General features: G+C 54.5%; 1 protein-coding gene across 1 annotated transcript; it reads right to left on the bottom strand.

Moving 5' to 3' along the window:
- Positions 1 to 274: 274 nt before the first annotated feature.
- Positions 275 to 11,204, bottom strand: LOC129701389 (glutaredoxin domain-containing cysteine-rich protein 2). Its single transcript, XM_055642527.1, is given in 7 exon segments — positions 275 to 279; positions 5,077 to 5,185; positions 5,187 to 5,321; positions 6,876 to 6,888; positions 6,993 to 7,210; positions 9,404 to 9,688; positions 10,789 to 11,204. Coding segments are annotated over 7 exon segments (819 nt in total). The 5' UTR covers positions 10,843 to 11,204.
- Positions 11,205 to 13,620: the final 2,416 nt, after the last annotated feature.

Raw genomic sequence — 13,620 nt, 5'->3', positions numbered from 1 at the left:
GGCGGGGCATTACCTTGTTATCATTCGCTGCACAATTAACCAATTTAGATTCTGCACTCAATCCAGTGCTTGTCCACATACCTTCGTTACCTCCGACCTGAACGGCCAAAGCTGCCCCTGCCCCTGCCCCCCTGCCCCTCCCCCTGCCCCTCCCCCTGCCCCCTGCCCCTGCCCCTGCCCCTGCTCCCAAACACTCACTCTGTTCACACTGAAGGTCTTTCCACTCATTGTCCTTTCACTGCTTAAGAAAGAACTGCAGATGCTGGAAAAATCATCACCCTGGGGACAGATTCACGCTCACACTCGCACGCCAACAATCACACTCACACTCACGTGCACACTCACACTCATATGGTCACACACACGGTCACACTCACACAAACGCTCCACAGATGCTGCCTGACCCGCTGAGTTACTCCAGCACTCTGTGTCTACCTTTGCTGACAGCAATGTTGTGAACTGACGGGGATTGAACTGATTTTTTCTTAAGGGGTTGGCCAGGCTAGATGCAGGAAGATTGTTCCCGATGTTGGGCAAGTCCAGGACAAGGGGTCACAGCTTAAGGATAAGGGGGAAATCCTTTAAAACCGAGATGAGAAAAACATTTTTCACACAGAGAGTGGTGAATCTCTGGAACTCTCTGCCACAAAAGGTAGTTGAGGCCACAGTTCATTGGCTATATTTAAGAGGGTGTTAGATGTGGCCCTTGTGGCTAAAGGGATCAGTGGGTATGGAGAGGGCAGGTACGGGATACTGAGTTGGATGATCAGCCATGAACATATTGAATGGCGGTGCAGGCTCGAAGGGCCGAATGGCCTCTACTCCTGCACCTATTGTTTCTATGTTTCTATGATTTCTCAAAGCAATGAATATCCAAAAAATGGAAATGTACCTGGAAAAATGACTATATCTCTGATAGCCGTTGCCTCACCAAACCAACCTTTCTGCATCTTCCACTCCTCAGTCTCATTCCTCCATGTTGTGTGAGTGTTATAGGGGGAGATGAGCAGGTTTTTTTAGTTTAGTTTAGAGTTATAGCACAGTAACAGGCCCTTCAGCCCACTGAGTCGGTGCCGACCAGCATTAGCACTATCCTACACACACTTGGTACAATTTATAACTGCAGAAGCCAAATTAACCTACAAACCTGCACGTCTTTGGAGTGGAACCGGAGCACCCGGAGAAAACCCACGCAGGTCACGGGGAGAACGTGCAAACTCCGTACAGACAGCACCCGTAGTCGGGATTGAACCCAGGTATCATGCGTGTGAGGCAGCAACTCTACCGCTGTGCCACCGTGACACCCGCTAGTATTAAGTATACATGAGAATCATTAACAATTTACGGTGGACAACTCTAACATTACACAATGTCGTAACATGAGAGATGTTCACATAGGTAAAGTGGAGAGACAAAGGGAAAGCCACATAAAACATTAACATTTCCAATCCAGTGGTCCTGAAAAATTTACTATCGTCAAGATTAAATCGATCTACAGTTCCACAAGAACACAAACCACGTTTACATTTGCGGAGCAGAACACAAAGTGCTTGGACAACTCGAGGGGTCAGGCAGCATCTGCGGAGGGAATGGACAGGTGACGGTTCTGGCCGGACAAAATGTGTAGGTTGCAACTGCAGGTGGACAAAAATGCTGGAGAAACTCAGCGGGTGAGGCAGCATCTATGGAGCGAAGGAAATAGGCGACTATTTCGAAATAGGCAAAGAAATGTTGCCTAGTTCCTTCGCTCCATAGATGCTGCCTCATCCGCTGAGTTTCTCCAGCATTTTTGTCTACCTTTGATTTTCCAACATCTGCAGTTCCTTCTTAAACACAGGAAATACAGATGTTGGTTTACACAGACAGATGGATGATTGGATCATTAGATCTGATGAATGAAGGGTCTTCCATCTGATGTGTTGTCTTCTCTTCCTATAGATGTTGCCTGACGTGCCGTGTACTTCCAGCGGTTTGTGCTCAGTGTGGGGGGGGTCAGTGTGGGGGGGGCAGTGTGGGGGGGGTCAGTGTGGGGGGGTCAGTGTGGGGGGGTCAGTGTGGGGGGGGTCAGGGTAGTGGGGGTCAGTGGTGGGGGGTCAGTGTGGGGGGGGTCAGTGTGGGGGGGTGTCAGGTGGGGGGGTCAGTGTGGGGGGGTCAGTGTGTGGGGTGTGTGGGGGGGTGGTCAGTGGGGGGGGGTCAGTGTGGGGGGGGTCAGTGTGGGTGTGTGGGGGGTGTGTGGGGGGGTCAGTGTGGGGGGGTCAGTGGGGTGGGGGTCAGTGTGGGGGGGGTCAGTGTGGGGGGGTCAGTGTGGGGGGGGGTTCAGTGTGGGGGGGGGGGGGGTCAGTGTGGGGGGGGGGTCAGTGTGGGGGGGGGGGGGGGGTGTGGGGGGGGGGGGGGTCAGGGGGGGGGGTCAGGTAGTGTGTGTCCGGGGGGTCAGTGTGGGGGGGGGTCAGTGTGTGGGGGGGGGGGTCAGGTGGGGGGTCAGTGTGGGGGGGGTCAGGTGTGGGGGGGGGGGGGGTCAGTGTGGGGGGGTCAGTGTGGGGGGGTGGGTGGGGGGTGGGGGGGGGGTCAGTGTGGGGGGGTCAGTGTGGGGGGGGGGTGGTGGGGTCAGTGTGGGGGGGTCAGTGTGGGGGGGGTCAGTGTGGGGGGGGGGTCAGTGTGGGGGGGGGGTCAGTGTGGGGGGGGGGTCAGTGTGGGGGGGTCAGTGTGGGGGGGTCAGTGTGTGTGGGGTCAGTGGGTGGGGGGTCAGTGTGGGGGGGTCAGGGTCAGGGGTTGGGTCAGTGTGGGGGGGGTCAGTGTGGGGGGGGGTCAGTGTGGGGGGGGTCAGTGTGGGGGGGGTCAGTGTGGGGGTCAGTGTGGGGGGGGGTCATGGGGGGGGTCAGGTGTGGGGGGGGGGGGTCAGTGTGGGGGGGGGTCAGTGTGGGGGGGGGGGTCAGTGTGGGGGTCGGGTGTCAGTGTGGGGGGGGGTCAGTGTGGGGGTGTGTCAGTGTGGGGGGGGGGGGTCAGTGTGGGGGGGGGCCAGTGGGGGGGGGGTCAGTGTGGGGGGGGTGTGTGTGGGGGTGTGGGGGGGTGTGTGGGGGGTCAGTGTGGGGGGGGGTGTGGGGGGGGGTCAGTGTGGGGGGGGGGTCAGTGTGGGGGGGTCAGTGGGGGGGGGGGTCAGGTGGGGGGTCAGGTGTCTGTGTGGGGGGGGTCAGTGTGGGGGGTCAGTGGGGGGGTCAGTGGGGGGGGGTCAGTGTGGGGTGGGTCAGTGTGGGGGGGGGTGTGGGGGGGGGTCAGTGTGGGGGGGGGTCAGTGTGGTCAGGTGGGGGGGGTCAGTGTGGGGGGGGTGTCAGTGTGGGGGGGGTCAGTGGGGGGGGGTCAGTGTGGGGGGGTCAGTGTGGGGGGGGTCAGTGTGGGGGGGTCAGTGTGGGGGGGGGGGGGTCAGTGTGGGGGGGGTCAGTGTGGGGGGGGGTCAGTGTGGGGGGGGTCAGTGTGGGGGGGGTCAGTGTGGGGGGGTCAGTGTGTGGGGGGGGTCAGGTGGGGGGGGTCAGTGTGGGGGGGTCAGTGTGGGGGGTCAGTGTGGGGGGGGTCAGTGTGTGGGGGGGGGGGGGGGTCAGTGTGGGGGGGGTCAGTGTGGGGGGGGGGGTGTGGTGTGGGGGGGGTCAGTGTGGGGGGGGTCAGTGGGGGGGGGGGGGGGGGGGTGTGGGGGGGGGGGGGTCAGTGTGTGGGGTCAGTGTGGGGGGGTCAGTCGTGGGGGGGTGGGGGGGTGTGGGGGGGGGGGGATGGGGGTGGGGGGGTCAGTGTGGGGGGGTGGGTGGGGGGGTCAGTGTGTGGGGGGGGGTCAGTGTGGGGGGGTCAGTGTGGGGGGGGTCAGTGTGGGGGGGGGTCAGTGTGGGGGGGGGGGGGTCAGTGTGGGGGGGTCAGTGTGGGGGGGGGTCAGTGTGGGGGGGTGGGGGGGGTCAGTGTGGGGGGGGTGGTGTGTGGGGGGTCAGGTGTGGGGGGGTCAGTGTGGGGGGGGTCAGTGTGGGGGGGTCAGTGTGGGGGGGTCAGTGTGGGGGGGGGTCAGTGTGGGGGGGGTCAGTGTGGGGGGGGGTCAGTGTGGGGGGGGGGTCAGTGTGGGGGGGGTCAGTGTGGGGGGGGGGTGTGTGGGGGGGGTCAGTGTGGGGGGGGGGTCAGTGTGGGGGGGTCAGGTGGGGGGGGTCAGTGTGGGGGGGGGCAGTGTGGGGGGGGGTCAGTGTGGGGGGGGGGTCAGTGTGGGGGGGGGTCAGTGTGGGGGGGGGGTCAGTGTGGGGGGGTGTGGGGGGGGTCAGTGTGGGGGGGGGTCAGTGTGGGGGGGGTCAGGGTGGGGGGGGGGGGGTGTGGGGGGGTCAGGTGTGTGGGGGGGGGTCAGTGTGGGGGGGGGTCAGTGGGGGGGGGTCAGTGTGTGGGGTCAGGTGGGTGTGGGTGTGGGTGGGTCAGGGGGGGGGGGTCAGTGTGGGGGGGGGTCAGTGTGGGGGGGTACAGGGGGGGGGTCAGTGTGGGGGGGTCAGTGTGGGGGGGTCAGTGTTTGTGGGGGGGGTCAGTGTGGGGGGGTCAGGTGGGGGGGGTCAGTGTGGGGGGGGGTCAGTGTGGGGGGGGTCAGTGTGGGGGGGGTCAGTGTGGGGGGGGGGTCAGGGGGGGGGGTGTGGGGGGGGGGGGGTGGTGGGGGGGGGGGTCAGTGTGGGGGGGGGTCAGTGGTGGGGGGGTCAGTGTGGGGGGGGGTTCAGTGTGGGGGGGTCAGTGTGTCAGGGGGGGGTCAGTGTGGGGGGGGGTCAGTGTGGGGGGGGTCAGTGGGGGGGGGTCAGTGTGGGGGGGGGGTCAGTGTGGGGTGGGTCAGTGGGGGGGGGGCAGGGGGGTTCAGTGGGGGGGGTCAGTGTTGTGGGGTCAGGGTCAGTGTGGGGGGGTCAGTGTGGGGGGGGGTCAGTGTGGGGGGGGTCTAGTGGGGGGGGGGTCAGTGTGGGGGGGGTCAGTGTGGGGGGGGTCAGTGTGTGGGGGGGGGGGGGTGGGGTCAGTGTGGGGGGGGTCAGTCAGTGGGGGGGGGGGTCAGTGTGGGGGGGGGGGTCAGTGTGGGCAGCTCAGGACAGGGCTGGGCCCCATTCTCGTCACACCCAGGGCAACGCAGCGCTCGGAACGACTCCTTGAAGCGATTGGCGAACATGGAGAGTTTGCTGCCGTGACACAGGGAGCAGGGAAACACACCCGGTCCCGTCACAGTGCGGGCAGATGGGCACTGGGTCTGACACCTGCAACAGGACGCAGGGTGGGTCAGTGCCCTCTGGCCTCTGGCCCAGAGCAACATGCAACACACAACATGCAAACATCACACACTGGAAACAAGATCATACAACAGAAAATAAAACGCCCAGCGTGTGTGTGTGTGTGTGTGTGTGATCCCCCACACTGACCCCCCCCACACTGACCCCCCCCACACTGACCCCCCACACTGACCCCCCCACACTGACCCCCCCCCACACTGACCCCCCCCCACTGACCCCCCCACCACTGACTCGGACACCAAGTGGCGGTCGGCCCCAGGTGGGGGTCCCTGTACACAGGGATTCTCCCCCCACTCTACATTGGGGAGCTGGGGTGGAGGGTACTACACCGAGGTGTTCCCTGCAACCTGTTTCTCTCGCTGTTCGCAGATTCACCAGCCGTCTGCCACTGTTGCGGGCTGGAAGAGTCTGTATACCACGTGTACATGGAGTGCGTGAGGCTGCAGCCCCCTGTTCCGTTATCTAAAGGGGCTGCTCCTTGCCTTCTGGCTGCATTTCACACCCACCATCCTCATCTTTGGTCACCCAGTGCGTAGGGGAGTGGGTCGGAGGCTGGAGGTGTCCTGGTTGGGTTGTTCCTGGGCCTGGCCAAGCTGGCCATCCGCTAGTCACGGGGTTATGTTCGTGCCCGGGTGGGGTTAGAGAGGGGCTACACGCTGTCCATGGGCACCCTGGGGGAGTTCCGGGACCGCGGGGGGTGGAATGTATCCTCGATTTGAGTATAGGAGCAGGGAGGTTCTACTGCAGTTGTACAGGGTCTTGGTGAGACCACACCTGGAGTATTGCGTACAGTTTTGCTCTCCAAATCTGAGGAAGGACATTATTGCCATAGAGGGAGTACAGAGAAGGTTCACCAGACTGATTCCTGGGATGTCAGGACTGTCTTATGAAGAAAGACTGGATAGACTTGGTTTATACTCTCTAAAATTTAGGAGATTGAGAGGGGATCTTATAGAAACTTACAAAATTCTTAAGGGGTTGGACAGGCTAGATGCAGGAAGATTGTTCCCGATGTTGGGGAAGTCCAGGACAAGGGGTCACAGCTTAAGGATAAGGGGGAAATCCTTTAAAACCGAGATGAGAAGAACTTTTTTTCACACAGAGAGTGGTGAATCTCTGGAACTCACTGCCACAGAAGTTAGTTGAGGCCAGTTCATTGGCTATATTTAAAAGGGAGTTAGATGTGGCCCTTGTGGCTAAGGGGATCAGGGGGTATGGAGAGAAGGCAGGTACGGGATACTGAGTTGGATGATCAGCCATGATCATATTGAATGGCGAATGGTGCAGGCTCGAAGGGCCGAATGGCCTACTCCTGCACCTAATTTCTATGTTTCTATGTTTCTATGGGGATTGTAACATCATTATTTACTAGGCAGTATATTTGACATTTATTTTGCTTTGTTCATTGGCGGTGAGTTTGTTTGGGATTTTTTGCGTGTATTTTTTGTAAATAGTTACTTTAAATTATTATTTTTTTGCCAAGAAGAAGAGCTAAGGATTTAATTGTGCTGTTGCCGCTGATACGACAAGTAAAGTCTCTCTTGACTCTAGAGTGACAAGGGCCATGTGAAGAATCGCGGCATCCTTCTAGGTACCTGACCCGACTGGTGCATCGACACTGAGTGGGGAGATTGCAGCCTAATACGACACCAAGCTCTTGATTATGGGAATAAATCAGAGCAAGCCACTGGGAACAAACACACTCAGTTGCCATTTATGAGCTAGATGAATAAGATTGTACAAAGTACCTCCGCTGTGACAGGTTGCTTGGTATGGTTCCCTTCACCTGTGCCCTTGCTGGACAGGTGTGCCTCGTCCTCAGCTGACTGCTGACTGTGCAGAAGTTTGCTCATCGCCTCTTGCTGGCTCAGCGGTTTCTTAATGATCCTTAGATTGCTGGTGTAGATAATAATCTTTCCAAAATTCAGAACGCTTGATGGCTGTGAACGCAACGAGATGTTGTGTGATCCAAACTTTACCAAGCACTAAACATTATTGCCCTTTATCCTGTATCGTACACTGTGGACCGCTCGATTGTAATCATGTATTGTCGTTCCGCTGACTGGTTAGCACGCGACAAGGAAGCTTTTCACTGTACCTCGCTACACGGGACAGTAAACTCAACTGCGACTGGACCAAAACTAAACATCATATTGCAGATTGTACAAATTTTTATCGCAGAACAAAAGGACAATCTTTCAGAATGAGATGTGGAGATGTTCAATATATTTAAGAGGGAGTTAGATGTGGCCCTTGTGGCTAAAGGGATCAGGGGGTATGGAGAGAAGGCAGGTACAGGATACTGAGTTGGATGATCAGCCATGATCATATTGAATGGCGAATGGTGCAGGCTCGAAGGGCCGAATGGCCTCTACTCCTGCACCTAATTTCTATGTTTCTATATGGAGGATTGGGAATGTGTGGAACTCAGACGGCTGTGGAGGCCAAGTCAATGGGTATTTATACGGTAGAGATGGGCAGAGTCTTGATTAGTGCGGGTGTCAGGGGTTACGGGGAGAAGGCAGGAGAATGGGGTTAGGAGGGAGAGATAGATCAGCCACGATTGAATGGCGGAGTAGACTTGATGGGCCGAATGGCCTAATCCTGCTCCTATCCCAAATGGGAGCGGGTTTGCCGGTTAATTGGCTGCTTGTCTGTAAATTGCCTCTAGTGTGTTGGGAATGGATAAGAACTAGTGTGAGGGGGTGATCGATGGTCGGAGTGGGCTGGGTGGGCCGGGGGCCTGTTTTGATCGTGTATCTCTAAACTAATACACCTCACACTAAAGATAAAGTTGGCTCATTGGACACAAAGTTGCCTTGGTGATAGGATGCAGAGGCTACTGGTGGAGGGATGTGGATATCCTCATGCTAATGAATAATTCATCAAATGAATCAACACTGTAAAAGATCAAGTAAGGGCAGTGTGTCACACACGGCCACTAGTGATTCACACACAATCAGTCACTGGATCAGGCAGTGGGGAAAGCAGACTAACCCAGAACTCCACGCCCACACACACACACACACACACACACACAGTAACTCAGCGGCTCAGGGGGCCGAAGGGCCTGTTTCCACACTATCACTATATGACTCTATTAGGGACACAAAGGATAGGATCGAACCCGGGTCTCTGGTGCTGTGAACGGCCTGTCCCACTTCCACAACCTAATTCACCACCTCTGCCGAGTTTGCCCTTGATTCATACTCGCAGCGTGGTCGTCACGAGGTCGTAGGTAGGTCGTGATGCTAGTCATAGAAACATAGAAACATAGAAATTAGGTGCAGGAGTAGAGGCCATTCGGCCCTTCAAGCCTGCACCATTCGCCATTCAATATGATCATGGCTGATCATCCAACTCAGTATCCCGTACCTGCCTTCTCTCCATACCCTCTGATCCCTTTAGCCACAAGGGCCACATCTAACTCCCTCTTAAATATAGCCAATGAACTGTGGCCTCGACTACCCTCTGCGGCAGAAAGTTCCAGAGATTCACCATTCTCTGTGTGAAAAAAGTTCTTCTCATCTCGGTTTTAAAGGATGTCCCCCTTATCCTTAAGCTGTGACCCCTTGTCCTGGACTTCCCTAACATCGGGAGCAATCTTCCTGCATCTAGCCTGTCCAACCCCTTAAGAATTTTGTAAGTTTCTATAAGATCCCCTCTCAATCTCCTAAATTCTAGAGAGTATAAACCAAGTCTATCCAGTCTTTCTTCATAAGACAGTCCTGACATCCCAGGAATTAGTCTGGTGAACCTTCTCTGCACTCCCTCTATGGCAATAATGTCCTTCCTCAGATTTGGAGACCAAAACTGTACGCAATACTCCAGGTGTGGTCTCACCAAGACCCTGTACAACTGCAGTAGAACCTCCCTGCTCCTATACTCAAATCCTTTTGCTATAGTCGTAGTTACTCGTGGCATCAAGCAGGTCGGGGCATTTTTCTAGCCTGATGAAAAATGTCCACGAGTAAAAAAGGTGGTGAATTAGGTTGTGAAAGTGGGACAGCAACTCTACTGCTGCACCACTGTGCTGACTGATATAGTATCTCACTGTACCTTGGTCGAGGACAATGAAGGATGCACTGAGACATTGAGCAGGAGATGCAGACAGAGAATCAGGAAGCACTTACACTGGAGCGGGCCGCTGCCAGGCTGTTGAGCAGAGCTGGGCCGCTGATCAATCCGTAACGGTCCCCATCTCTCACCACGTTGATCCTCTGTGTTACCAGCGGTGAGGAGGGGGGAGGAGGGTGCCAGCGTTCCTGTACAGCTGCTCTCCTTGTTCTGAAACCCTCGCTCAGCGCAGACTTCACCCCACGCCCTCCCTCCTCCTCCAGCTCCTCCGATTCAGACCCATCCTCGTAGACCTGCCTCAGCACCCGCCCGCTAAAGGCCGAGGATATACGAAACCGCACCTGCAACAGACACACAGACAGTGCTGGAGTAACTCAGCGGGTCAGGCAGCATCTGTGGAGAACATGGATAGGTAACGTTTCACAGAGTGCTGGAGTAACTCAGCGGGTCAGGCAGCATCTGTGGAGAAACATGGATAGGTGACGTTTCACAGAGTGCTGGAGTAACTCAGCGGGTCAGGCAGCATCTGTGGAGAACATGGATAGGTGACGTTTCACAGAGTGCTGGAGTAACTCAGCGGGTGCAGCAGCATCTATGGAGCTAAGGAAATAGGCAACGTTTCGGGGCGAAACCCTTCCGGGTTTCGGCCCGAAACGTTGCCTATTTCCAGAAGGATTTCGGCCCGAAACGTTGCCTATTTCCTTCGCTCCATAGATGCTGCTGCACCATAACTCAGCGGGTCAGACAGCATCTGTGGAGAACATGGATAGGTGACGTTTCACAGAGTGCTGGAGTAACTCAGCGGGTCAGGCAGCATCTGCGGAGAGAAGGAATGGATGACGTTTCGGGTCGAGACCCTTCTTCAGAAACGAATGGATGATATGAAAAAAGTGAAGATGATCAAGGCAAGGGTGGAGCCCACAATGGTCCATTGTTGCTGTGGGCTAGATAATAACGAGGTTAATTTAGTTTAGAGATACAGCACAGAAACAGGCCCTTCAGCCCACCGAGTCTGCACAGACCTGCGATCCCCGCACATTAACACTATCTACACACTAGGGACAATTTACACATACACCAAGCCAATTCACCTACAAACCTGCACGTCTTTGGAGTGTGGGAGGAAACCGGAGATCCCAGAGAAAACCCACGCAGCTCACGGGGAGAACGTGCAAACTCCGTACAGACAGCACCCGTAGTCAGGATCAAACCCGGGTCCCTGGCGCTGTGAGGCAGCAACTCTACCGCTGCGCCACCGTGCCACAGACAGTTATACAGACGGTGAAATTCAGCAGGACTTCAGTGAAACTAGTACGTGGAGGAAGGAACTGCAGGTGCTGGTTTACAGCGAAGATAGACAGAAAATGCTGGAGTAACTCAGCGGGACAGGCAGCATCTCTGGGGAGAAGGAATGGGTGACGTTTCGGGTCGAGAACCGTACCTTCCTGGGCTTGGGTTCAAACCTCCTGCGTAACTTGCTGCTGAGTTCCTCCATTCACAGCTCCTCTCCTCTCCTCTCCAACCAGCAGCTGAATAACACACCTGGACACAGGCTGCTTGTCCACACAGTATTCCTCTCACAGCCCATCTATAATTCAGTGACGGCATCACATGTAACGGCCTGACACCAACTAATGAGACAATTACAGGAGTCGGTACATATTGTATATGATGAAAAGTCTATTTCAGTCCATACACTAATGGAACAAAACTTTACAATCCTTGTGAATATGAACCAACACTGTATCCATTCCACACGACGCTCACATCATCAATGACCGACAAAGGAATCGTCTGAATCCATAAAGCTTATGTTTGCCTATCCTATACAATCCATAAGATAAAATAACCCAGAATATCAGCATTACAAAGGAAAGAAAAAATAGCATTTACTCTAAATTGTAATATTTTACATTTTAAAGCTTTTTTAAAACTCAACATAGAGCTGCAAAATGTCAACTCATCACTAAATCCGTTGCATAATTTGACCCCAAAACTGTGACACATCTATATTTTACATTGAGTCTCACTTTACATGTTTCAAAAATACACAACCCTCTTAAATTATAATGTCCTTCTCTTCATTTATTTTTTTTATTGAATACTAACAGGAAGGCTTTTATTCCTAACTTGGAAAAGTATCTCCAGCACAGCTGACAGTCTACACTGATGTAGGTGACCCAAATGCGGAGCGCTGACCAACCTAGACTCTTACATTCATGTTGTAGATTCTTCATCGCATAGAGACATGGAGTGGTACCGTGTGTAAACAGGCCCTTCGGCCCAACTTGCCCACAACGGACAACATGCCCCCAGCTACTAACACATCCACAGACATTCAGCAATGTGTGGGTACACCTGAATCAACCCCAGCATTCCTGCATTGTTTCACATGCCCAGTCAGGATGTTTCCACTAGTGGGAGTCTAGGACCAGAGGGCGCAGCCTCTGCACGAAAGGACGTAACTTTGGTAAGGAGATGAGGAGGGGTTTCTTTAGCCAGAGGGTGGTGAATCTGTGGAATGGATGTCTTTACTCCAGATGACTTCGGAATTGGTGGCCGATTGGGAAAGGGGGAGATGCAGCGAGACCTGGGTGTCATGGTACACCAGTCATTGAAGGTAGGCATGCAGGTGCAGCAGGCAGTGAAGAAAGCGAATGGTATGTTAGCTTTCATTGCAAAAGGATTTGAGTATAGGAGCAGGGAGGTTCTACTGCAGTTGTACAGGGTCTTGGTGAGACCACACCTGGAGTATTGCGTACAGTTTTGGTCTCCAAATCTGAGGAAGGACATTATTGCCATAGAGGGAGTGCAGAGAAGGTTCACCAGACTGATTCCTGGGATGTCAGGACTGTCTTATGAAGAAAGACTGGATAGACTTGGTTTATACTCTCTAGAATTTAGGAGATTGAGAGGGGATCTTATAGAAACTTACAAAATTCTTAAGGGGTTGGACAAGCTAGATGCAGGAAGATTGTTCCCGATGTTAGGGAAGTCCAGGACAAGGGGTCACAGCTTAAGGATAAGGGGGAAATCCTTTAAAACCGAGATGAAAATAACTTTTTTCACACAGAGAGTGGTGAATCTCTGGAACTCTCTGCCACAGAGGGTAGTTGAGGCCAGTTCATTGGCTATATTTAAGAGGGAGTTAGATGTGGCCCTTGTGGCTAAGGGGATCAGGGGGTATGGAGAGAAGGCAGGTACGGGATACTGAGTTGGATGATCAGCCATGATCATATTGATTGGCGGTGCAGGCTCGAAGGGCCGAATGGCCTACTCCTGCACCTAATTTCTATGTTTCTATGTTTCTAATTGTTGTGGATCAGGAGGTCAAGGCACTCGTTTCAGTCTAGTTTATTGTCACGTGTAGCGAGGTACAGTGAAAAGCTTTTGTTGCGTCCTAACCAGTCAGTGGAAAGACAACACATGATTACAATCGAGCCGTCCACAGTGTACAGATACAGGAGAAAATAAATAGTTTCGTTTTTTTTAGTTTAGTTTAGAGATACAGCGTCGAAACAGGCCCTTCGGCCCACCGAGTCCGTGCCGACCAGCGATCCACGCACACTAACACTATCCTACACACACTAGGGACAAGTTACATTTTATACCAAGCCAATTAACCTACAAACCTGCATGTCTTTGGAGTGTGGGAGGAAACCTGAGATCTCGGAGAAAACCCCACGCAGGTCACGGGGAGAACGTGCAAACTCCGTACAGACAGCGCCCGTAGTCGGGATCGAACCCGTGTCTCTGGTGCTGTGAGGCCGCTGCATCACCGTGTCAGGTAGACAGCTGTCTGTAGCTGTCCTTCTGATCAGTGACTATTCCATCGCACAATGCCCCTCACTCTGGCCAGACGGCAGCTCAGCTCCTTCTGGTTAGTTCAGCTTATTCTCACGTGTACTGAGGTACAGCGAAAAGCTTCTGTTGTTGCCCATTGGTGACACTCAGACTATCCTTGATAGAAACATAGAAACATAGAAACATAGAAAATAGGTGCAGGAGTAGAGGCCATTCGGCCCTTCGAGCCTGCACCACCATTCAATCTGATCATGGCTGATCATCCAACTCGGTATACTGTACCTGCCTTTTCTCCATACACCCTGATCCCTTTAGCCACAAGGGCCACATCTAACTCCCTCTTAAATATAGCCAATGAACTATGGCCTCAACTACCTTCTGTGGCAGAGAATTCCACAGATTCACCACTCTCTGCGTGAAAAAAGTTTTCCTCATCTCGGTCCTAAAGGATTTCCCCCTTATCCTTAAA

Source organism: Leucoraja erinacea, chromosome 11, assembly GCF_028641065.1.
Source record: "Leucoraja erinacea ecotype New England chromosome 11, Leri_hhj_1, whole genome shotgun sequence".
Classification (NCBI taxonomy): domain Eukaryota; kingdom Metazoa; phylum Chordata; class Chondrichthyes; order Rajiformes; family Rajidae; genus Leucoraja; species Leucoraja erinaceus.
Note: the sequence above shows the minus strand (reverse complement) of the source record. Positions and strands in the feature narration are given on the sequence as shown.